This window comes from Cupressus sempervirens, chromosome 9 (genome assembly GCF_028749045.1).
Source record: "Cupressus sempervirens isolate cs-2001-9-10 chromosome 9, ASM2874904v1, whole genome shotgun sequence".
Taxonomy (NCBI): domain Eukaryota; kingdom Viridiplantae; phylum Streptophyta; class Pinopsida; order Cupressales; family Cupressaceae; genus Cupressus; species Cupressus sempervirens.
The window spans coordinates 297,470,223-297,496,823 of NC_143126.1; the positions used below are offsets into that span (position 1 = coordinate 297,470,223).

The window sequence follows — 26,601 nt, forward strand, 5'->3', positions numbered from 1 at the left end:
TGTGGTTCTATAATAACCCCAATAGGTTATAACTTCTTCAAACACCAAAAATCTTTATATTTCAGTTGTTTGACATTTCGTCAAACACTTTGCAAGCAAGCTCTGATACCACTGTAATAACCCCAACAGGTTATAACTCCTTCAAACACCAAAAATCTTTATACTTCAGTTGTTTGACATTTCGTCAAACACTTTGCAAGCAAGCTCTGATACCACTATAATAACCCTCCTCAAATCTGCCCTCAAAAATGCTGATGAAAGCTCAAGAAATTTCATCAAACAATTCACATGCAAGGGACGTATGACTGATATAGTATTTCAACTAGTTTCAAATGACTTTTTCTTCAATTTGCATCAATGAGAATCTTGTGCTAGAAGACTACAATGGACTACACAATGACCTAACATGAGTGTGCTACTAATTTTTACAATATTTAGTGCATATATATGATCTAAGCATGAGAAATGAACTCCTACAGCCTACTGACATTTTTACAAACAGTTGGTATGCAAACTAACTAGCTGATAAATAATGATATTAAATTGCTTAAATGACACCAGCAACTATTATCTTCTTAATTGCAATGAAAATTACAATGCTCATGAAATATGGCCAAGACTTTGGCATTTACATGGATTACAAAATGATAATGCTGGTATAATGCACACTTACAGCTGAAAGCTTATAACACCCTAAAAACAATACTAACAAAAGAGCTTGGTTGTATATAGCTGAAATAATTTCCTTCTATACTGCCCCTTCTGCTTTGCTTTTTTCGAACTGCTTTTTCAGCCTGCTTTTCCGTACCCGCTTTTTCAGCCTGCTTTTTCGGTTCCGCTTTTTGAACTGCTTTTACGGATTGCTTTTTCCGCTTGCTTTTTCGGTTCCGCTTTTTTCGGGCTGCTTTTTCATATCTGTTTTTTTCAGACTGCTACCATGTTGAATCTCAAGACCATATCTTTCAATGGCGTCAAGATTTCCAACTTGAAGGGATTTCGTCCTTCAAACTATTGAGATATAATCTCCAAAAAATTCTCCAATTTTTTTGATATTTCCAAGCCCACTAAGAAGATGCTCTTCCCTTTCTTTTATAGTGTTCTCACAAGAGCTCAATCCTTCGTTTTCTCAATGTGGGATAAAACATAACACCCTTTATGTAACTTATGTCTCCAATGTGTTATAAAATAAAGGGAACTCTTTTAATTTAAATATTTCCCACAAACTATAGTCTATGCATTAATAAAGTTAAATATTTAAACTTAACTTTATAAAATAGCTTTATCAATGCATAACAAATCTTATCAATGATAAACAAGTCTTTTTGTCGATTTTAAACAATTACCATCAACATACCGCTGCCACTAGATGTCCGACCATATCCAAGATGACTTACTATAAATAGTAAGTATGCCCAAAGTTGCCTCAAAACCCCTCAGAAAGACCTGCAACTGAAACTGTCTAGACCAAATGGCCTCTAAGTCCCCATAATGTCCTGGTTAGCCTACGGGACCGTGGGGAAATAGGCTAACGACAACATCATGCTATGAATGCTAGAAAGGGGACATTACAGTCCGCCCTTCCCAAAATTGCTTGTCCCCAAGCAATGGTCAAACAACAACCCAATCAATCCACCTGGATCCCAAATGTAGTCATGAACTATACTACTGTTAGTCAACATAGGCTCCTGCAACAACCTCTGAAAATTAACCAAGAGGAATCCATAATCAAATTGGCGAATACAACTCACCCAAACTCCAAAGTCAGGAACCCATGAGAAAGAAGCTCTCGAAATATCAGAACCCAAGTAGAGTAGATAACCCAAACTGCCAACATAGTAAATACCATCAACACATCCCACTAGCCTATGTGGAATGTACAATACAATTTTGCAACAACGATGAATACTCCCGCATGAAACTGCACCAAATACAGAGAATCCACACACTGCACACCTGCTGCCATTAACACAACTCTGCAGATCACCGGCCACTGTCTCATAACCATAACACCCATGCACTGCTGATGGTGTATAGTCATTACACGGTAGATAGCAAAAACGAGAGCCCAGACCAAACCTGTCTGCCATCAACTCCTCAACACATGGATCAAAAGCAAACCGATGAACACATTCTACAGTATAACGCCGGTAAAAAGAACCAATCCCAGTCAAAGACTCATCCTGCAGACATGATACAACCAACTGTGACTGATCATCAGCTAAGTTAGAGGATGATATAGCCAAGAGTGCAGAATCAACAACAACATCACTAGTCTTTGTGCCCTCAAAGTCAAACATACCACAATGCTCAGCTGCAACGCCCAACTCAGTTGAACCTGCCTCCAGTGGAAACGGACCAAATATGCCAGTACTAGTGTCATGGATAGATATATCCTCATCTCCACTGCCTCTATCAACCTCGACCATGGACATCCTCGGATCACCAGACACCACGGTCAGTGACTGTACAGAATTTGGTAAAGACTGAAGTTGTTCCAACTCCATGGTCACCTCAGCTAAATGAAACTGTGACTCCTCGAAAGCCAACTGTGTACTCTCAAGAAACTCAGAAGTCACCTCAAGCTGCTGAGTAAGCTTACTCACCTCATCTTCCTTGACCAATAATGCGTCATATGTTGTACTGCCCCCTCCATAAGATAATCTCTATCGGCTACCAACTGCATATAATTCTGTCTCAGAATTCGGATAGCCTCCCATAAAGAGTGGATCTCTGTCAAGGAAAGATAACTGCCTCCCTGCTCATCACTAGCAAGAGAACCCCATCCATAAACTGCTAACAACTGACGAGCAGCATCGAAATGCTCGCAAGTGATAGAAATGTCTCGCTCACAAACTCTCAACTAACTAGACACATGATTGTGCTAACTGGTCAAACTCCTATACTCTACCCCTAGTACACTGTCCAAAGGAGTAACCTCAGAATGACTATCATCTGTAATACTGCCATCCAAATTTTGCAGTCCAACTGCTGAACTTGTATCATCAAACAAAGTGACTGAGGCATCAACATAAACCTCTGTATCAAAGGAAACTGTTGAGGAGACTAAGTCTTCAAAACTGTCCACAACATCCCCCTGCGTATCATCTGTAATAATTAGATCCTGAGACTCTTCTGTAAGCTTTGTCATATCTGAGAGATCATCAACCCATTCCAACAAGAATGGTCGACTGGATACATGAACAATGCCCAACAAAAGTGTGTAAAAACTAATTCCAGCATCAAACAAGCTACTGGCATGGATGAGAACTACACCTGGCAAGCTACTAATCAAGTCCATGATGGTGCAACAGATACTACTACCAAAGAATGATAAATATCTCCGGTCAAAACGATCCCAAGTACTAAGATAAGGATCCCAACATCTAATCCATGAACGGAAACCAACTGGCAATTCAAGTAAACTTCTCACCTGAGTAATGTGAACAATACCAACTGACTTCACGCACCTGTCTACAGTCTCTGAATCCGGAGTGTGAATGCTAGAAGTACTCATATCATCATCAATATGTGACCCAACTGTAAAAGGAAACTGAGTCCTTGCTATATGTGCTAACTCCCGAACTGAACTCACCTCAAGACAACGCTCGTCCACATGTCTCTCAGAATCCTGTAGAGCCAACTTCATTGCCTCCATGCCTTCCTTGATCTGCTGTAAGTGGTCACAAGAAAAACCTGTTGTGACTCCTTTTTGTCTCTCCTGCAGTTGAATCATCCAAATGTGATTCTCAATCAATCCATGTATCCTATCATGATGAGATAAAGCCGTGACAATATTCTTGTCCCTTGTCTTCAGCTAGCGTGCCAAACCAAGTAAAGAGCTACTAGCCTCTATCTCATGTGAAGAAGCATCCAACTGTGCCTGATACTCACTTTCTGCAAAGTCCTGAATGCTCACTTTCTGATCAACTGTACTATCCTCAAACATGACAGTATCCTCAACTGCTGTAACTTCATCTAGCCCAACTGTACTGGAATCACTATCTGTGTCAATCGCACAATCCGGTGTGCCTGTGATATCACCTTCTGATGCAACTGGCTCAACCTGCACAACCTCTTAAACCCCTTCTACCTGTGAAGATGATGCAGATAAACCATTACCTGAAGATATGCTAATGTCTCCTTGTATCGAATCAGCATGTCTGTTAAACTCCTCATACAAGTTTCTGTCTGTCATAGGGAAGGTACGATCCTTAGGCCTATCAAAACGTTCAATCAGTCTTTCTTTAAACTCTACATATGAGGTAATGTGTGCATGACCCATAGTGACCATACCATGATGCCACCACTCGTGTGCTAACTCATCCAGGTGAATTGCTGCATATTTAATAGCTTCTTCCTCAGGCATAGGGTTCATTTGAAAGTATGTGTCAAGCCTTTGAACCCAAGCTCTTGTTGTAGACTTCCCCGAGCCATCATAATATGGTAATTGAAGTTTCCCTACTTTCTTCCGTAGCTCATAGCTCTGGTTCTTGTCATGTCCACGAGGCATATGCTTCATCCGCACATCTATATACTCCCTAAAGGTAATTGCAGCAGTAAAATCTGGACCTCCGGCTTCCCAATCTCTCCTCAGCTAGTCCTATATATCAGTGATCTAGGGCTCTTGTACGGGCTGCTTTGGAGCTCTAGGAGGAAATGTGGGAATCATGGGCCTCGAACTCACTGTCCTAGCTTGCTGGGGTGCATGACCGAAATTGTTCCCAACTTGTTCACCTCCATTATGTGTCCAATCCTGATTATTCCCATTCTGATTGTTACCATTCTGATTATAACCATTCCGATTATTTCCTCCACCTACGTTAGCATTCAACCCCATTTGACGAGCCATCATCTGCATCATAAGCTCCAATCTCTGACTCTGTTCCTGTGCTCTCTGCTCTGCTGATCGCTGTCCCTGTGCTAAGGTGTCTAATAACTGTAAGAATCTTTCCTTTCCCTGATTTAGACTGGCATTCATTTTGTCAAACATTTTTCTCTCTATCTAGCTAATCCAAATTCCCAATAAGACCTCCACAGGATGGCAGGAAACCGCTCTGATACCACTGTAATAACCCCAATAGGTTATAACTTCTTCAAACACCAAAAATCTTTATATTTCAGTTGTTTGACATTTCGTCAAACACTTTGCAAGCAAGCTCTGATACCACTGTAATAACCCCAACAGGTTATAACTCCTTCAAACACCAAAAAACTTTATACTTCAGTTGTTTGACATTTCGTCAAACACTTTGCAAGCAAGCTCTAATACCACTGTAATAACCCTCCTCAAATCTGCCCTCAAAAATGCTGATGAAAGCTCAAGGAATTTCATCAAACAATTCACATGCAAGGGACGTATGACTGATATAGTATTTCAGCTAGTTTCAAATGACTTTTTCTTCAATTTGCATCAATGAGAATCTTGTGCTAGAAGACTACAATGGACTACACAATGACCTAACATGAGTGTGCTACTAATTTTTACAATATTCAGTGCATATATATGATCTAAGCATGAGAAATGAACACCTACAGCCAACTGGCATTTTTACAAACAGTTGGTATGCAAACTAACTAGCTGATAAATAATGATATTAAATTGCTTAAATGACACCAGCAACTATTATCTTCTTAATTGCAATGAAAATTACAATGCTCATGAAATATGGCCAAGACTTTGGCATTTACATGGATTACAAAATGATAATGCTGGTATAATGCACACTTACAGCTGAAAGATTATAACAGCCTAAAAACAATACTAACAAAAGAACCTAGTTATAGATGGCTGAAATAATTTCCTTCTATACTGCCCCTTCTGCTTTGCTTTTTTCGAACTGCTTTTTCGGCCTACTTTTTCGTACCCGCTTTTTCAGCCTGCTTTTTCGGTTCCGCTTTTTGAACTGCTTTTACGGATTGCTTTTACCGCTTGCTTTTTCGGTTCCGCTTTTTTCGGGCTGCTTTTTCGTATCTGCTTTTTTCAGACTGCTACCATGTTGAATCTCAAGACCATATCTTTCAATGGCGTCAAGATTTTCAGCTTGAAGGGATTTCGTCCTTCAAACTATTGAGATATAATCTCTAGAAAATTCTCCAATTTCTTTGATATTTCCAAGCTCACTAAGAAGAAGCTCTTCCCTTTCTTTTATAGTGTTCTCACAAGAGCTCAATCCTTCGTTTTCTCAATGTGGGATAAAACATAACTCCCTTTATGTAACTTATGTCTCCAATGTGTTATAAAATAAAGGGGACTCTTTTAATTTAAATATTTCTCACAAACTATAGTCTATGCATTAATAAAGTTAAATATTTAAACTTAACTTTATAAAATAGCTTTATCAATGCATAACAAATCTTATCAATGATAAACAAGTCTTTTTGTCGATTTTAAACAATTACCATCGACATACCGTTGCCACTGGATGTCTGACCATATCTAAGATGACTTACTATAAATAGTAAGTATGCCCAAAGTTGCCTCAAAACCCCTCAAAAAGACCTGCAACTGAAACTGTCTAGACCAAATGGCCTCTAAGTCCTTATAATGTCCTGGTTAGCCTACGGGACCGTGGGGAAATAGGCTAACGACAACATCATGCTATGAATGCTAGAAAGAGGACATTACAGGTTCTCCACTATTTTAGTATAATTTTGTATTGTTCTAGAAAGCGTTTCACCAAAACTAGTATTGTAAAAGTTGTAAATTAATATTGTGTTAATTTACGCAAATTCACTACCAAATTTAATATTGAATATTTAATTCTCCACGAAGACTTGCCGCCAAAACTAGCTTTGTTCAATTTCACTTACAACTTGTAATTAATCTAGAGGCTTGCACCACAATAAGCATATTTTTGATTTCAAATTTTGTAATAATATGTAGTATTGAATTGTTTAACTTGCCACCAAGAAGCACCATATTATAATATTCTTCTAGCCCTTTAAATATATACTCTCACCTTTCCCACATTGGGATCTCAATGATCAAAAGGTGTTAAGGTTCCAACCATTGTTCTTTGTGAAATTGCAAAAAAACCAAAAAATTCTTAGTTGAAGACATTACTATGGCATCAGCACTAGTGATCTAGCCAGCCTATAGAGAAAGTAAGAGTCTGATGCAAATCATGCCGCATTAGTTATAGAGAGTAATTATATTATCAAAGAGAATAACAGTGTACCACATGCACCAGGAGACGTCAGGATATCGGGGCATCCAAAGAGGGATAAAAGGAACTTCGATTTGGGGATGGCGGGAACATAGTGACAAGGAGTTGGGAGGGGGAAGTGCTGCTGCAATATACTATACATGTAGTATTTGAAATACTAGTTATGAAATTATGCATAATAGCATAACTGCATAAGAACTACTAATACAAAATTAATTAACATATAAATATTGTAACATACTAACATTCCCAATACTATACTAGAACAACATAAAATATCAAATTACCAATTACTATTGAAAAGTCAAATTATCGATAAATAGATATTTCTAATTTATATCATATCAAGATATCATAAGGATGAATAGAATGAGTAGCATGATATCAAAACAAGTATAAAATCATGTCAAAATGTAGTGAAGGGAGGCCTCAAATCATCGCATATGGGTAACTCCTCATCACTAGAACTAGTGGACTCCTCATGGTCAAGATCCACCAAAGAAACACCACCCAGCCCTACATTTGTATCTGCTGCAATCTCATCTCAAAAATCTGTAGCTGCTCTAGCTCCTAATATATATATATATAGCCGTCCCCGTTTGCCGTCCCCCCCTGTCCCTAAAATCACCAAAAAAATTTGCCGTCCGGAAAACCCGTCCCGCCGTCCCCATACCAGAAACTTGGGGGAACATAGCAATATTTTAACCTTCAATTTGGCGAACCAACCCATATTGAAAAAGATTGGTGGATGCATTGATAGTCATTAATAAGGGGTTGAAGGCTCTGATAGCTAGGAATTTGAGTGAGTCATTACTAGAGAAGGAGGTATAAAAATCACAAGTGTGAGTAATGATTAAAAAAAATGGTAACAAAAGGGTTGCAGCATCTTATCAGATGGATGCACATATGGATTGAATATGACTCTCCTTAATTTTTTAGTGGCTTTCAATGGCACACTAATGTTCTTGAAGTTCATAGATGTCAAGCATAAAAGTTTAAAAACTTAGATTTTTGTCCAATTTATTGGATGGGGTAATCCAAAAGATTGGGGTTGAGAATGTTGCCCGAATTATCATGAACAATACAGCAGCATACCTATCCACAAGGAGATTTATTATGGAGAACATTGAATATTATTATTGTTGGTCTTGATATTATTATTTTGATAGAAGTTTGACCAATGAATATTTTATGATATTTATCATTCTATGTTTTAAATAACATTTAAGGTGGTTTTGTTGATTATATGATGCTGTGGTATTCTACATTTAATTCCTACTTTGAGGATATATATTTTTTATTGTGCAAATGCACCCAACCTCAAAATAATTTTCCAAATCTGTGAAACCCAACCAAATCCAGAAACATAGTTTGAGAACTATGAAAAATCTACAACCACACCACATTTGTTCATTAAAAGCAAAAATAAATTTGCTGTGAATAGATGGTGACTCATGACTTCATCATAGACATTTGCTTTACCTTCTTTTTTCTAATCAACTCATTGTAGTTAAAAATTTTATTAAATAATGATTATATTAATTATAAATTAAAAATATTAAAATTGGACTATGCCACTAGGCCCACTGTCCCTGCCTTATTGGCAATTTTGAAAAACTAAAAGGCACAGAGGATATGCACCTACTTTTTGTTCTATAACGCACAATTTCAGCAGCTACCCACAGTTTTGAGGATTGAAATATGTTAACAATAAGGGTGGTTTATGTAAGTGCACTTTTGCTTCATAGGCCACACTTTTAAAATGCTGCGATATATTTACAAAATGTGTGCCTAAATGAAGAGTGTTTACCTTTTATCTAATGCACATTTTAATATTGTCAACGTCCTATAAAACCTGTGGTTTGTACTTGCTGGCATTTCTAAGTTTTGGTACCTTTGGCTGCAGCTTTTAGATTTTGTTATTTTCTTACTCTTTTTTCCTCTGATTTTTATGTGTCTTTTTAATTTTAATTTGTAGTAAGTTTTAAGATAGTTAATAACTAATATTGTTACTAATTTAAAAATAAAATTTTCAGCTAATAATAATTATATTAGAAAATAATTAATTTAAGGTTAACATTATTAAAAATAATTTTAAATACCAATATTGTTTATGGTTAAATTGACTAAGATGGAGAGGTTAATATTTATTTATTCCTCTTATGGAGCATATAAGATTGAGATCTTAGTCAATTTTACTGCTATAACATGATATATGAGAAGGGTTGTGCAAGAGGTAAGAGGTGTTATCATTCTAAGATACCTAACAATGACCATGGGGATGTTGGATTTTTAACATGGCTCATGATTTTGACCAATGGTTTTTGATACAATTTAATGATTCCTTGTTTCTAATTTTCCTATATATTGGAGGAATGGGGCAATGGATTATAAGGTTTTTTGGCGATACTCTTATGATCTTGGCTTGCCAAACTACTATCAAAGAGACATGTGCGATGTATTATTAAGCTATAATTTTTTCAGTGCTACAATCATGGGTCTCTTTTAGGGAGGACTTTATTTGCACAAGGGTTTCTCTATGTAAATCAAATGTTTATGGTTTGAATTTTATGAGCTCGTTGAGCTGTTATATTCCTTCTTCATCGCTTTTATTAATTAAAAGTTTATTGACTTAATCACATCGAAATTGGATTGAATTTTTATCATTCATTATTTTTATTCTACCATTTACCCTGTTATTTCGACAAGTCAACTGATATGGTTAGATGCAACACTATGAGATACTGGTTGCACTAATTATTCAAGTTTATTAATTCTAACCACTAATAGTTCCTTATAAAATCTATATGAGCAGCTGTACTAATACTGAAGAATATAAAGCTGCTTTAATATTATTTCCATTTCAAATGACAAACATCCATGTTAAAATGAAAGCCACTGAATTTCCATAGCCATAAGAATAGGAAATTTTCACAATTATTTATCATAAGTAATGGTCAACTGCCACTAAAAACTCACCTACTTTTTCAGTCGTTTCAGTGGAAGGTGCTTCTGACTCCGCCTGCAAAAAGGAAAATGCCTTAATAGACTTTCAGAAAATGAAAGCATGAGAAGGAAAAGAAATCTCGCAACTATTCACATTTTGTGCATTCAATATCAAGCCCATGTGGACCTAGTCAATTCAACAAAGACTAATGGAGATGCAACCTTCTTCAGAGCACAAGTCGTTATTACATAGGAATAAGTTATTCTCTTATAGTATTGCGGCATTAAACCAATGAATTATCATATGAAGGTCTTAACATGGTCACATACATGTAGATGTCATTCCCCTTGAAATGGGAGACTAGTTCAGTATAGGAAATTTGTTAACTTTTTGACCTATCATTCCCCACATGCATGCTTTTGATGATATTTGACATGGCTAACTTCCTTGAGAACATAATTATAAAAACAAAGCCAAGATGGTCCACAATTTAACAGCATAACCATTCATTTGATTTTAATGGAGTTCCTTCTTATTTTCTACTATCATGGCTACTTGAACATAAAAGCATCAGTGTGTTGGTGGAGATTGGAAGGCATCCCCAGCACCTTAGATTTGGTTGGTTTTTTCCATTAGATTTTCTAGGTGCATACCATGGCAATGCTTTTCAAAGCATATTTTTAACTTCTATCTGAAGGAATATGTTTTGGAGGTTAAAACAGTCTCTAAGATGAAACAAGGGCAATGAACTCCTCAATCTTGCTACTCACAAATTTCATCTATTTCTGTTGGCAACAATCATCTTGGGGCATTCTCCAATGCCTCCTGATCTACCTTTCTCAAAGTAAGATTTTGGTAAAACCTGCGGGTTTGGTAAACCCTGAGGGTGTAGACTCCTTCAAGTGTATTCATCCATTGTAGATGTCCTGATCTTAGATATGCGAAAATTCATCTACAAGCACTTTTCAGTCCACACCACTTTTTCACTAAAAGAATTGAGATCTTCAAAATGTTGTTTACAAAAACCTCACCAATTGGAAGGTATCTCAAATTCCTTGCAAGATACAATCTCAATAATTAAATATTCTTGTCAATAAATCTGGTATCTGAACTGCTCATTTTCAAAGAGATAGTAAAGCTAAGCGTTATTGTAGGAGTTTAATTTTAAAAAAGGATAACATGTTTATTCCAGAATTTTGTAAAGGGTTTCAAGCCAAATAGTTGGATCCACTGAACTCAAATGATGTAATGCTGGACACCTTTGCTTCTGATTTCAAACAAGGGGATTTTTCTCACCAAGTACAGAAGAATCTTTGGTACAGGATTCAACCCAATTACAGAAGATATCAGATCTAACTGGAATATGCTTCCAAACCCTTTCTTCATGTTTGGGTATATCATCCAGTGAATGTCATCGATAGTATATGGGTAATCATCTGGTCAAGGGTCCTTTACCTGATAATTGACTTTCTCATTCAAAACTGAATGTGGTAAGTGATCTTTAAATGACTTTACAGAAGAAACTAATTTAAGAGTGTGAAGAAGCAAGAATATAGCAACATTTAATGAACAGAATGCCAAGCATGTTCATTCAATTTCTATCTATTAGTAAACAGTGGATTTAAGACAAGATTTTCAAAGAAATGCTTTAAAGAATTCAAAAGGATAAGAAATAAGGCATCAAAAACTGAATGTGGTGAGTGATCTTTAAATGACTTTACAGAAGAAACTAATTTAAGAGTGTGAAGAAGCAAGAATATAGCAACATTTAATGAACAGAACTAAAAGCATGTTCATTCAATTTCTATCTATTAGTAAACAGTGGATTTAAGACAAGATTTTCAAAGAAATGCTTTAAAGAGATCAAAAGGATAAGAAATAAGGCATCAAAATTGCTTGAAACTGGAAATAATATGCTTTTGAAACAAAAATGTTTACTGAAGTAACATACACCCAACATTTAAACCTGAGAATCGCATGAATGTCTGAGAAAGTTGAGATATCAACAATTTAATGCAAGCAAAATCAGCTTAAATGAATGCAAAATAATATTATATATCTATACATAAGTAGCCTTGTTAGCATCATAAGAAATTTGAGAGGTTCCAAGAAAATGCGAGATACATTTATGAAAAAACATTTGAGGAAAAGCAAACTATGCAAAAAAAATTCAAGAAAATATACAAATCCACATGGAAATTTTTCCATTGAGAATTCTGAATTTCTAATATAGCATCAATTTCTAGTATGTATGACGCTATGCAATAGTTCCAAACCAGTAATATCTGGTGTAATGTTACAAAACATGAGAACCTTTAGATGGAGACTATCTACGGAATGGAAACCATTTTGTGCAAGTCAAGAGCCTATTGTTACTAGTTGATGAATGTATATCTTGCAAACTTCACAAGATGCATAATTTTAAATGTCATCACCACACTAGCTTACTGCTGACGATTTAATCTACAAAAATAATTAAAGACATAGAAGCTAACTTAAATTTGAGTTTAACTTATCCTACTTGGTGAGGGAAGCTTAAATATACCTAGAAAGTAGAAGGTGGTGGGTACACAGAACTGAGTTGTAAATATTTATTTCCAGAGGTGCAAAGATAGGACTGAATTAAATGGTAAGTAATCTGCAGAGACCTTGATAACAGTGATGTAACGTTGGAAGCTAAGTAGCCGAATCGGATACAGGTACGTAGGTATGAAACACTGGTATAGAAGAAATTTTTTTTAAGGGGTTGGGTATGTCCAATATATATAGTTTAGAATTAACATACCAATACATATGCTAAACTAAACCATTACAAATTTCAGATTTCAAACATAACATAGTAATTTAAATTCAATCTTTGATATTAAAAAGATTGAACTAGAGTCCAATGATATCTAGCCATTGTTTAACACAAATAATTCTGGGAATCAGTTCACTAATTAGAACCATATGGGTAATCATCAATATCAAGATTGTCATCAACATTGAAATTAGATGATTGAACCCCACTGTTGCTTGCACTAAAAGTATGCTGGCTACTTAACTCCTCCATTGTTAAAGATTAAGCAGCACTAGAAAGATCTAAGTCAGTACGCTCCGGGTCTACGTCCCACAACTTTTTTGCCCCTTCCTTTCAACTCGTCATTTTGATGAGTAAGAAGGTGCAAGTTTGAATGCACATAAACTAAATCCTCAGCTTTGTTTCATGCCAACCGATTGCGCCTCACTAAATGGATGAAGGAGTATGTACTCCAATTTTCTTTCAGTTGAAGATGAACTAGCAAATCTATTGAAGCAAAGGCAGATCTCATTAAAGTCTCTAAAATTTAAGTAAATCAAATGACAAATAGCAATTTCAAAATGACAACCAGATTTAGAGAGTGGATAAGAATTCATAAACTTACTTGTGATAAAACTTTGATCACAAGAAGTTAGAGGTGTGCCGATTATTGGCCACTAAGGTACCACCAAGAGTGACCACCCTTCCTAAACTTGTCACAAAGAGCAGCAGGACCATGACCAATGGATGATACAAAATCAGCAAATTTACTTGTAACTACATCTTCCATTTCATTAATCAAGGAAGAGTTTAGTAACAGCTTTCCTAAATTCATCACCTACTTCTACATCACGATATAGTGGCACCCTTGTTGGTATAGCAAGAATCTCTTCACTATAATATTTGGGACTCGCCGAGAAAGCAAGAAGATGGAGTGGGGTGGTCATTTTGTTCCATTGCTCACACAAATTGATTGCACCTCTTTGAAGAAGGTTTCTTCAAGGTCTTGCTCTTTTGCATTTATGATGGATCTCTTATTCCCATTCAGTGAGTCTATTCCATGATAAACTTCCCCCACACATGGTTTATCCATGTCAATAAAGCGAATCATACCTAAGATGGTCTCTATGAAACTAAGAAAGTATTTTGCACGATCCCACCAAGTGTCATCCAAAATCCTTTGGTTGACATTTGTTGCCCTCTCAATACTAGACTGCCTCCATATGTCCCATGCTTGGTTGATGACCATACAAGAAAGTATCTCTCTGACGCTAACAAGAAAGCAAGAAGATGGAGTGGGGTGGGGTGGTCAATCTGTTTCATTGCTCAACACAAATTGATTGCACCTCTTTGAAGAAGGTTTCTTCAAGGTCTTGCTCTTTTGCATTTATGATGGATCTCATATTCCCAATCATTGAGTCTATTCCATCATAAACTTCCCCCGCACATGGTTTATCCATGTCAGTAAAGCGAATCATACCTGAGATGGTCTCTATGAAACTAAGAAGGCATTTTGTGCGATTCCACCAAGTGTCATCCAAAAGCCTTTACTTGACATTTGTTGCCCTCTCAGTACTGGATTGCCTCCATATGTTCCATGCTTGGTTGATGACCATACAAGGAAGTACCTCTCAAACACTAACAAGCCATCAATCTAGCCTCAACAAACTATTCGAAAATAGAAAAATAAGTAATTCAAAATAAAGAATAATGTGTGTGTGTAATTTTGTTAATATAAATTACTTGGAAAACATAAAATCGGATTGGTTGAAATTTGAATTACCTTCAATAGCTCTAACTGCGACAATGATTTAAAAATAGCTTGAGAGAAGTGGCAGTTTTTTATACACATTGGGATCTCTTGAGCTTCATCATAAGCTTCTTTAACCCAAGCTATTTTAGTACCCAAATTTTGTAGCATAAGGTTGAGTGATTATATGGCACAAGGAGTTTAAAATATATGTGGGAATTGTGTCTCAACTAAAGACCAACTGCTCTATAGTTCTTTGTGTTGTCCATAACAACTTGAACAACATTTTAAGGACCTACTTCATTGATGCACTGTATAAAAATGTCCACAAAAAATTATGCATCCTTCACTTGGCCCTCAAAATCAACAACTTTTAGAAACATTGCCCCTTTAAGGTACATTGCAATCACATTAATTAAAGGTCTATTTTTTCCATCCTTCTACCCACTGGAAATAATAGACACCTATTTTTTGCCATGAAGCCTTAATGGGAGCTAGTGAAGTTTCTATATGTTTGATCTCCTTTGTCAATAAAGTGGTAAGCCCCTTCTTATAATCTAGGCTTGTGTTCCCCTCTGGAGCTTCATTTATTTCTCTTACTGTGTCTTGCCAATAGGGTGATCAAATAACATTGAATGTTAAGCAGTTTGCATAGAGGCACCTAGCAATCACTTGGTCAGCAATATGTCTAGCATCATTATTAAACGCCCTCTTTAATGGTCTTTTTGCTCTCTTTGGATTACTAGCCTCATCTTCATTTCTCCTCATATATGGATGGCTTTCTATCACAATATCAAAAGCAGCACTAAGTGTATGATTATGAGATGATAAAACATGTGACTTTCGTGAGCCCCTTCCTTTAAGCAATGGATACCCCAAACTACTTTCAACCCTTGCATTTGCTTCCTCATGTTCCTTAATATATATGTTACTCCTTTGAAAGTTGTATAGGTACTTCATCTTTTCCTGGACAAAATTTGATTCCCTTTCCAGGAATTTCACACAAATTCCTTTTCACTTGACTCTAGGAACTTGTATATTGCACATCACACACAAGACATATCCAAGTGCATCTCCCTCCATCTAGAACATGCTCTAATATTTTCACATGCCTCTATGGTGAAGTTGGGTCAACAGCAAATTGAGTAGTGCCTACCATGATAAATTTGAATAGCTGATATAACAATAGCACCTTGCAATTTATACAAAAAAAAGCTTTTAAAACAAATAATTTCAATTAAATTTAAAAAATTATGCTTAATAAAGTATTGACATTAAATGTCATACCTTATTCTTTTTTTACTCAGCTAGACACAAATTAATTCTATGTTTACCATTTAAATTTATATTATAAACTATTTATCAATTTAAAATTATATATAAGATTGTTTAAAATTTAAAATAAAAAATATTTAAGAAGGGCTCTGCAACCTGTACTTGTGGAGCCCTAACTTAGTACCTACTCCAAACAGCCCGTTAATGGCATTGGCCTCGCTTGGGCTTGCCCGAATTAAACACATTCGGGGGAGTCCCTAGTTCAGCCCTAGAAGAAACCCTACATCTTGCCCATTTTGCTTTCAAAGTGCCCTTGTCGCGTGTTGAAGATGGAAGGAAGACAACGAATGGCAAAGAGAAAATGAATGGAGGGCATACCAAATCCTTCAAACAAATTGTTCAAGGCTCAAGATTCCTCTCTAAAGAAGCCAAATTTGCCAAGAATCATGTCTTGGATGGGGAAGAGCCAAAAGGTAGTTGACATCAAGGTAAGGGTCTATCTTCCCCTAAATTCATCTTTAAACCTAATCAACACATGACTCTAGAGTTAGATAGTAAGAAGGCTAGTCTTAAATGTTCTGCTATATTTTTTGTTGCTTTAAACATTAACAAGTTACCATCTAGAAATTTCCTCAATGGTTACAGAAAGTTTGGGGGCAAAAAAAATTATCATTACTCCTATTGTTGTATGATTCAAAAAGGGCTTTTTGTTCTACTCTTCTATAACCCTAGTTCACAAAAAGCGGTTGTTGAGAAACAATTTTGGAGGGTTCCTCTCTTGAATCTTCAAATGGTGAAAGCCTTGCTATATCTAGTCCAAGATGGATAACGGTTGGAAATCTTCCCTAGTTCTTATGGAATTTTATCTCTCACTTGCTTGAACCTGTCGGTTGGGCCATCAAAGTTAACCAATCAAACGCATTAATCCCAAATACAGACATTAGGGTTTTACTCTCAATTTACCCTAGTCTCTATGCACTTGAAAATATTTGTCTTGAAATTAAAGATCGCCCTATTGAATATCTTATCACATACATGGGTGGGCTTAATGCCTGTTATTTGTGTAGAAAATAAGGCCACAAAAGGAAAGATTGCCCTTTGTTGAATCAGAAAATTCTCCCTATTTCAAAAGTTTTGGGCCCTAAGCAAACTCCCTGTCTTAAATCAATTCTTGTCAAACAACCTGCTCGTCTAGACTCTGACTAGACCCCTGCTGACCCCCTCCCTCACATTGGCTAAAGGATGTCAACAATATTCATGCTTCCCTGAATGGTTTAAAAGCACATTTTGTTAAAAAAGCTCCCCCTCCACCCCGCCTCCTCTTAGTCTTCCCTCAAAGAGCTTGATGTGCTACTTGGGGTCCAAAGAATCAACTTTAGACTTAGTCTTCTTGACCCTAAGCCCGCTCCTCGCTTTTTCAATGACCAACAATTGGCCTTACAAAAAATTAAGAAGAAAGTTGACTTTGCCATTAGCCCCCTCCTCTAGAATGGAAGACCTAATCGTTGCCCCCCACAAGGAAGGTATCTGCTGCATCTCCTCATCCAACCAATCCTCCTAAGGATTCATAGGCTCTTTCTAACACCTTGAAAGATCCCTCTTTGGAGGATCCATCTGGTTCCCCTTATTGTAATGCTTGTGTAAGAAAAGAGCAAAAATTAAATAGATGTTTTTGTGCTGGTCATTCCAGCCTCCCTCCCCTTGCCTCCCCACTCTAATTTGTGGCATTATAAACCAAGTACAAAAGTGTGAGGATAGAGCCTATGGGTTTTGAGGACAGTTGTATTCGAGATGAGAAGATGCAATTTCAAGATTGCCCCATGGGGGATAAAGAGTGCCCTTCCATCATTCAAAATCCAACAAAAAAGAAAACCTTCTTATTCAATGTTGAAGCTGGAAAAAAAGGAGGAAAGCAAAAAAGATGGATCACCTAATGTTGGAAGAAGGGGAAGTAGTTAGAAGGAAAAGAGGTAGACCTTCTCTAATGGGAGTAAACCCAAAACCATCCAAGGTTCCTAAAGGAAAGCTTCCCAATAGTTTTAAGGCTTCCAAGCTCCCATGGAGACAAACAAATAAATCAGTCAACATAAAGCTAAACTGTGCCTCCTCGAATGTTAGAGGACTTGAATCCTATAACAGAAATATATAGTTAAGAGGTTTTTAAATATGAAAAGGGATTTGGACATTCTTCTATTACAAGAAGTCAAAGCTATAGGATTTGCGCTTGATATTTCACTCAAATGTATTTGGAAAGATGTTGCATTTTCAATTGACCATTAGAAGGGCAAAGAGGGTTCTTCCATCCTGATTAGACCAAAGTGGAAGAAAGTTGCTAGTAAGTGGGGTTGTTCACCGTGCAGTAAGGCAATATGGGTCCCCCTAAAGCTTGAGAATTTTGGGTTCAGTGTTTGTCCAATACATGGCCCCAATGAATATAATGAAAGGATCAAGTGTGGCAATAGATTACTAATCTGGCAAATATACCCTGGGTGATAGCTGGTGATTCTTGTATGGTTGAAAGGCCCTAGGATATGACCCAGGGTCTTAGGTTTGAATGGAAAGGTAATGAGCATTTTTTGTAGAAAAGAATGATTGGGAAGCTTAATCTAGTTGACCGCTTGGCTGGGCTAAAAGATAGCTCCAAAGGAATATGGTACACTTGGTCTAACTTCCAAAAAGGTGATAAAAGAATATATAGTCAATTGGATAGAGTTTACTTTAACAAAGATATCTTCAGCTGTGTCAAACCCCCAAATGATTATTGCATCAGGGTCCTTCCTCATACCTTGTATGATCACCATTCAGTTCTAACCGAAATTTTCAGAATAGACAATCAAAGGGAGATACACAAACAGGTTCTCTCTCAATATTCCCTTCTTAAAGACCAAGTGGTTCTAGCTGTTATCAATATCATACAGTGGTTTAATAAGAACATCAGTATACACGATAATCCAATTATAGATGGGTTCAAAATACCCAAACCTCACAAAGCTTGTTCAAGATTGTGGGGGCAAAAAGAGCCAAGGATGCAAGAAGCCAAGAACTCTCCCTGGTCAACACTCTCCAAGAACCTGAATTGGAGCTAAAATGAAAAAGACTGCCCTTCCAATCTGAGCGCAGTTGATGCGATCACTGAGGTGAAAAATAAACTTAGAAGGCTCCAAACTAGGAAAATTCAACGAGCAAAGGTAAGAGAAAGAATTAATTGGATGAACCTGGGAGACAAAGGTTCTAACTTTTTCTTCGAAGTCTCAAAATACAAAGAAGTCAAGGACATAATAGAGTGCATTTGTGAAGATGGGGAAACTTTAACCTCTTTAGATGACATTTTGGAAGCATTTAACCAATATTGTGGTAAATTGTTCTTGTCGGAAGATGATGATCACAGGATGAAGGAAGCAAGAGACAAGATTGAGAAAATTATCCCCAGGAAAGTATCTACAACAGATACTACAGATCTTGGCAAATGTATTACCATTGAGGAAATCAAAAATGCTATTCATAAATTGAGCAATGATAAATCACTAGGCCCTAATGTGTTACCTATGGAATTCTATAAAGTTGATGTGGATTGGATTTGTTCTGATCTCTTGGAGATGTATGAATTTGCTTTCAAGAAAGGCACTTTAGGGCAAGATGCTAATGTTGGGCTTATCAAGTTAATTACAAAAGGTGGTGATAATCATAAAACCCTTATCAAGAACTGGAGACCTATTACAATTCGGAATGTTTCCTACAAAATCCTAGCCAAGATATTAGCTACAAGGGTGAAAAATATCCTCCCCAAGATCGTTAACCCCACTCAAACTGGCTTTGTCAAGAACAAGTATATCTTGGAGAATTTGATTACTTGTTCGGAAACTCTTGATTGGACAAAAACTTCAGAGCAGAATATAGGAATGTTGATGATAGATTATGAAGAAGCATATGATAGAGTTGAATGGAACTTTATTTAAATGATGCTACAGGCCCTTGGATTTCTTCCTCTATTTTGTCACATCGTGTCTATCCTTACGGTTGGAGTTCTTGGCAATTTGGCTAAGGTAAGTTGATAGGAGTTGTCATTAATGGCAACAATATGATGTACTAAGGCTGTTGAAGATAAGTATGAAGTTTGATATTTGATTAACTAAGAAAATTGTCTAAGAATTAAGCAGTAAAGCTGTGCACAATCAGATCATTTGGTTCAGCAAGCTTCACAGGGAGCAGGTATAAGTCTGAAAATTGGAGGAAGTTATTTTGGATAATGCTGAAGACATGTCTAAGGCCGCTAAACTTTATGATATGATTTGCATATGTTTTGGTTGAATTTTCTAAGAACAGTTTTGATATTGCGGAAACAAGATAGCTAGCAAAGTATTGGCAGATTAGTCAAGGAATTGATTTCACTTGTCAAATCAAGAACTTGACAAGATGCGAGTTTGATAATTATATCTAAGCAGGCAGTTGTATGTATGGTTTGATGCAAGGAACTACAAAGGACTGATCAGATATTGAAGATATCAGCACAGTCAAGGTTTTGGCACTATTCTATACTACTTATAAAGTTGTATATGTTTGTAAGAGCAGCGAGCTCACCACCTTATTGTAAAACTCTCCTAACAGAGTTAAAGTCTTCTAACATCTTTCCTTATTTCTAACAATTGGAATCAGAGCTCAGTTACTCAAAAAGAGCCCAACAACTGGAGGGAGATAACTATGGATTAGTATACTTGCAGAAGAACCTTGGAGCAGCTCTTGAGGAATTAGATCAGCCTAATGATAAAAGGAACATACTGAAGATCAAGCTTAGAGATGCACAAGACTTCATTCAAAGCTAACAGATCAGATTGAGAGTTCAAGATTAAAGAGAAAAGAATTACTTGAGCAAATCAAGGATTGTGAATCATCTACCAAGCTTAAGAAGGAGAATGAGATTCTAAGGCATCAACTTGAGATCACAGCACTAAAGATGAGTTTGATGACAAATAAGCATAAAGTGGAGACAAACTTGAAGACTGAAAATGCAGATCTAAGATCACAGCTATCCAAGGTAACATCTGAACTTGAGAGTTCTAAATTGAAGTTTTCAGAACTTGAGAAATATAATAGTGTAGTAAAAGAACTTACACAAACCAAGCAACATTTTGAGAAGTTGTATAGGAGATATGACAGGGATTTGTTATATTGAAGGAGTATAATCAAAGCAGTCAAAGATCATAGAAGAACACGATATGCAACAAGAACCTATTCAAACACCAGATCAGATCAATCAGACACCTAATCAGTTTGAGCAACCTAGAGATCAAAGAAGACAATTCAATGGAAGATGCTTTGCATGCAACAACTTTGGTCACATGAAGAGAGAATGTAGAGGTAACCTTAATGCTAAATCTTTTATTGATTATTGTTACAATTGCTTTAATTATGGACATGGATCAAGTGAATGCAAGAAGCCTAATCAAAGACCGAACATGAGGATGAATGAAAAGACTAACATGACAGCTAATAGACCTTCGGGAATGAACAACATTATCACCAATGGAGTAATGTGTTACAAATGCAACAACTATGGACATATTGCTAGAGATTGCAGATTACAGATCAATCAGTTTGGACCAAGCTATGGAAACGGAGTTGTATCATGTCATATTTGCAACAATTTAGGTCACACAATAAGATTTTGTAGATTCGATGGTTTCAACAATATGAGAACACCTAATGTAAGAAGAAACATGAACAATAGAAGAAAATATCAGAATGTGAACGGGATCAATCAGTTTGGATCACATTGCTAGAGATTCCATATTACAGATCAATCAGTTTGGACCAAGGTATGGAAATGGAGTTGTACCATGTCATATTTGCAACAATTTAGGTCACACAATAATATTTTGTAGATTCAATGGTTTCAACAACATGAGAACACCTAAACGTGAACAATAGAAGAAGGTATCAGAATGTGAACAGAACACAGGTAGAAAGCATCAACAAGACATTTATAAAGGAAGGAGCTGCAGCAAGCACAAAAGTATGATTTAAAATGGAATTAAGTTTTGTGCAGTTAGCTATGGCACGAAATGATGCTCAAGAATCTATATATGAGTTCGCAGAATCTAAAATGGAAGTATGGGAGGCCGAGAAAGATTTGAAGAGTTTTGACAGTATAATCGGCTTTTTTGCTTATACTCCTGAACATAATTAATGCAGATTCGATTTCGTATGAATTTAAGGGTTGGAATGCAAGGGATTACTCACCATTTGAGCATTGAGAAAAAGCAAGTGAGGAACAACAGTTGGACTTCATAGAAAAAAGGAAGTGTGGAAGCCAAAGTTAATGAGGATCATAGAAAGAATAGAACATGATGGAAATCTAGACCAAGTACAAAAGTTCTATTGAAGATACAATGATAATGATCAAATACAACTTAAGAATGTTATTGTAAAACATCTTTTAAAGTTTAAGGAATGTTGTTGAACTTAAAGGAAGTATAATAGACCATTTGTTTGACAAATTGGAAAGAAAGAAGATTAAGAGCTAATGAAGAGGATAAAAAGTTGAGAGAAGACACGGTAAGTGAAATATGTACTTTGATAAGTTATGAGGACTTAAAGAATGTGCTTGAAAATGTAAAGCCACTGTTGAGAAGGAAGATGAGGACAACTGAATTAATGGAAGGGCAATATGAAAAATTCAAGAAGAAACTGAAATGCAGTACACAAAATTCTTAAGGACCCTATTGCCATGAAAGCTAAGAATAAATTAGGACTTGACATTAATGAGCCTAAGATATTAAGAATTGATGACAAGGAAACTGAACAAATTATTAGTACAGTTGAGCAACCTGGTGTTTACATTGGAGGAGTACCAATAATACTTGATGCAGCCACAAAAGAAGAAGACCCATTTAAAAATCAGGCCAATATTGATGTTGGTAATTTGGATGAATTGGCAACAGTATGACAGAGGCAGAAGTGATGACAAAAGCTATCAGAGATGAAGTCAGTGATCAAGATCAACAAACAGAACAAGTGGAGCAGACGGAACAACAATTAGAGGATCTAAAAAGGGATAAGCAAGATCAGAACACAGATGCTCAAGCAAATCCACAGTAGACAGAGGAGACAATGGATACAGTGATTACTGAAGATGCAATGTGCACCCTAGAAATGCCCAAAAGCTAAACCAACTGCTGATAGGAATTTAGTCAAATAACTTGCATCCAACTCTTTATTTCTCCGCTAAATGTTTAAACCCCTTTATGGCTACAGTATAATTTCTCTTCAATCAATCCAAGATCCTCATAAAAATCATCCCTTCAGAATGGCATAAGCATCAAACAAGAAGTGGGAAGGATATGAGCAAACACCCAATCTGCCTATTAACGAAGCTGATAGCAATGAATCCCAAAGGCCAAACCCCAAGGGAATGACATCTAGAATGTCACAAGAGAGGATAGATGTCCTCTAATGCCAAACACAGATCTGCAACTCACACATCAATTTCTCCTCGTATTCAACCTTCCGAATGAAGCCACTAATGCTCCCATTTATTCTTTCTCCAAAGGTCAATTCAATTCTCATGAGCAATGTGGGAAAAAAGATGTGCAATATAAAACATATTAAAATATTCACTTATGTCTCCCTTAGGCGCCCCTTTTGATTTGCACACATTCCAATAAAATTTAATATTAAAGTAACACTTTAATATATTACAACTAAATTAAATGTTACTTTAATAATACTTCAAGCATAACAATATATTAGCTATTGGACTCCAAACAGCACGAGTGATAGCTCGTTAGAAAGCTCTCACTGAGGAGTATCAAATCCAATCACCAAAACTAGCCTCCCCTGTGTCTTGCTGACTTACTAAAACAGTAAATATGCCTGAGACTGAGTAAATCAACTCCATTTTGGCCCAAACTGGAGATGACTAGGCCAAAACACTCTAGGATCCCTTTAAACCCTTCGTTAGCCCTCAAGACCATGTAGAACTGGGCTAACACGCACACACTTGGTCAACTACTAAAGTGGGGACATTACAATCCGCCACCCTTGAAATTGCTTGTCCTCAAGCAATCTCAGTCCAACCTGCTGAATAACCTGCTCATTCTCCCATGTAGCATCCTCCTCCAACAGGTCTTTCCATCTGATCAAATACTCATCCACTATCTTGGTTCTGAGTTTCCTCTCTTGAGTGTCCAGAATAGCCTCAGGTACTAACACGAGCTTTCCCTCCTCATCCAAAGGGGGTAAATGTATAGAAGGAACTACACTCTGACCAATGGCTTTCTTAAGCCTCGACACATGGAATACATTGTGCACCCAAGTGCCTTTTGGAAGCTCAAGCTCATAGGTAACTTCACCCACTCTGTGAATCACCTTGTAGAGACCATAAAATCTAGGCTTCAGCTTCTCTGCTCCACTCCTCTTGAGTGATGACTGACTATATGACTGTAGCCTCAAATACACCATATCCCCTACCTCGAAACTGCGTTCTACCCTATGCTGATTAGCATAAAACTTCTACTGATTTTGAGCCTGTTGTATGTTCTCCTTGAGCACTCTCAGGATATCCTAACTATCCTGCAATAGGTCTTTGGCTTTTGGCACTCGATTGTTCCCCAAAACTAAATCCATGAAGCTTGGTGCTTCATATCCATACAATGCCATAAATGGAGTCATCGTGAGGTCATGTGATATGTGGTATTGTAACAATACTCCCCCATGTCTAACCACCACTTGACCCACACTCTCTGTTGCGCAATCACATAGTTCCGCAAATAGCCTTCCACCCATTTATTTACTCTTGGCTTGCCTATCTATCTGAGGGTGGTAACTTGTACTAGGTGTAAGATATGTACCACACAACTTGAAAAACTCCTGCCAAAAGGCACTCATTAACTTGTTATCCTTGTCACTAACTAGGTGTAAGATATGTACCACATAGTTTGAACAACTCTTGCCAAAAGGCACTCATTAACTTGATCTCACTGTCACTAACAATATATCTCGGTATCCCATGCAACCTAAAAACATCTTTAAAGAATAAATCAGCCACCTGAGTTGCTGTATAAGTAGACGGAATAGCAAAGAAGTGAGCAAATTTTGTCAATCTGTCTACCACCACATAAATACAATCTCTTCCCTACACGTGCTAAACCAATGATGAAGTCCATAGAAACACTTTCCCATTTCCTATTCGGAATGGGCAAAGGCTATAGTAAACCTGCAGGACACGTGGGCTCTCCCTTATTCTGCTAACAAACTACACACTCCTTGACATACCTCTAAACATCATCCTTGAGCCTTCTCCATGAGAACCGCTCTCGGATCTGCCTGTAAGTCTTGAAGACCCCTAAATGCCCAACTGTAGGTGCATCATGAAATGCCCTCAGAATCTCCTCTCTAAATTGTGATGTAGGGATCAAATAAACCCTATCCTAAAATCTGATCAACTCATCCAACACAGCATACCTGTCATCCTAAATGATGCCCGCAACTATCCTAGAAGCCCAATCATCTCCTGCATACTCTGCTACAATCCAATCTCTCCAATCTCCTGAAACCTCTGCTAGAACACATAAGTAAAGTCTCCGAGATAAAGCATCAGCCACCACATTTTTCTTACCTTTGACAAACTCTATATCAAAGTCATAAGCCTGCAATTTAGTAACCCATTCCTACTATCGGTCATTAAGATCACGCTGGCTCATGAAGTATTTAATACTACTGTGATCAATCTTGATCGGAAAATGCCCACCCACCAAATATGATCGGAATTTGGCCAATGCATGCATTATGGCCAACATTTCCCTGTCGTAGATAGAATAACTCCTTTCAACTCCTCGGAGCTTCCTACTCTCAAATGCAATGGGGTGTCTCTCCTACACCAATACTACCCCTATCCCGTCTCCTGAAGCATCATATTGAAGCTCAAATGGCTTCGTAAAATCAGGTGGAGCTAGAATCAAACAAGATGACTTCACCTGTTTGAAGTGATCAAAACATCTTTGCACTGCCTCTGTCCATGTGAAGGCTCCTTTCTTGGTGAGATTTGTCAAAGGTGCGGCAATCTGTGAGAATCCCCTAACAAGCCTTCTATAAAAACCACATAAACCCAATAACCCCTTAAGTTGTGTGGGGTTTGTGGGAGTAGGCCAATCCACAATAGCTCTAATCTTTTCAGGATCAACCCAAACACCATCTACACTAATGACATGCCCAAGATAAAGGAACTTGGTCATATCAAACTCGCATTTTGATTTCTTAGCATACAATGACTCTCTATCCAAAATAGATAACACCTCCTCCAAATGCTGCAAGTGCTCCTCCCAGGTCTTACTGAAGACCAAGATGTCATCGAAGAAGATCAAGACAATCTCCTCAACTGCCCCCTGAACACCTGGTTCATATAACTCTGAAATGTGGCGAGTGCATTGGTTAGCCCAAATGGCATAACCATAAACTTGAAGTGGTCATAGTGACACTGGAAGGTTGTCTTCTCGATGTCCTCTGCTCTCACCCTGATCTGGTGGTATCCAGATCGTAAATCAATTTTGGTGAAGAAGCGTGCACCATTCAACTCATCAATCCTAGGAATGGGATACCTGTTTTTAATTGTTCTCTTATTCAGTACCCTATAATCGATGCACATACGCATCGTCCCAACCTTCTTCACTAGAACTATTGTTGAAGCAAA

General features: G+C 37.1%; 1 protein-coding gene across 1 annotated transcript in view; it reads right to left on the minus strand.

The window, feature by feature from the left end:
• Positions 1 to 26,601, minus strand: part of LOC149538582 (FAD/NAD(P)-binding oxidoreductase) — a 272,028-nt gene that overhangs the window by 229,680 nt on the left and 15,747 nt on the right. The window contains exon 2 of the mRNA XM_089799888.1: positions 10,146 to 10,188. Within this exon, the coding sequence (XP_089656014.1) occupies positions 10,146 to 10,188 (43 nt within the window). The remainder of the gene's footprint in view (positions 1 to 10,145; positions 10,189 to 26,601) is intronic.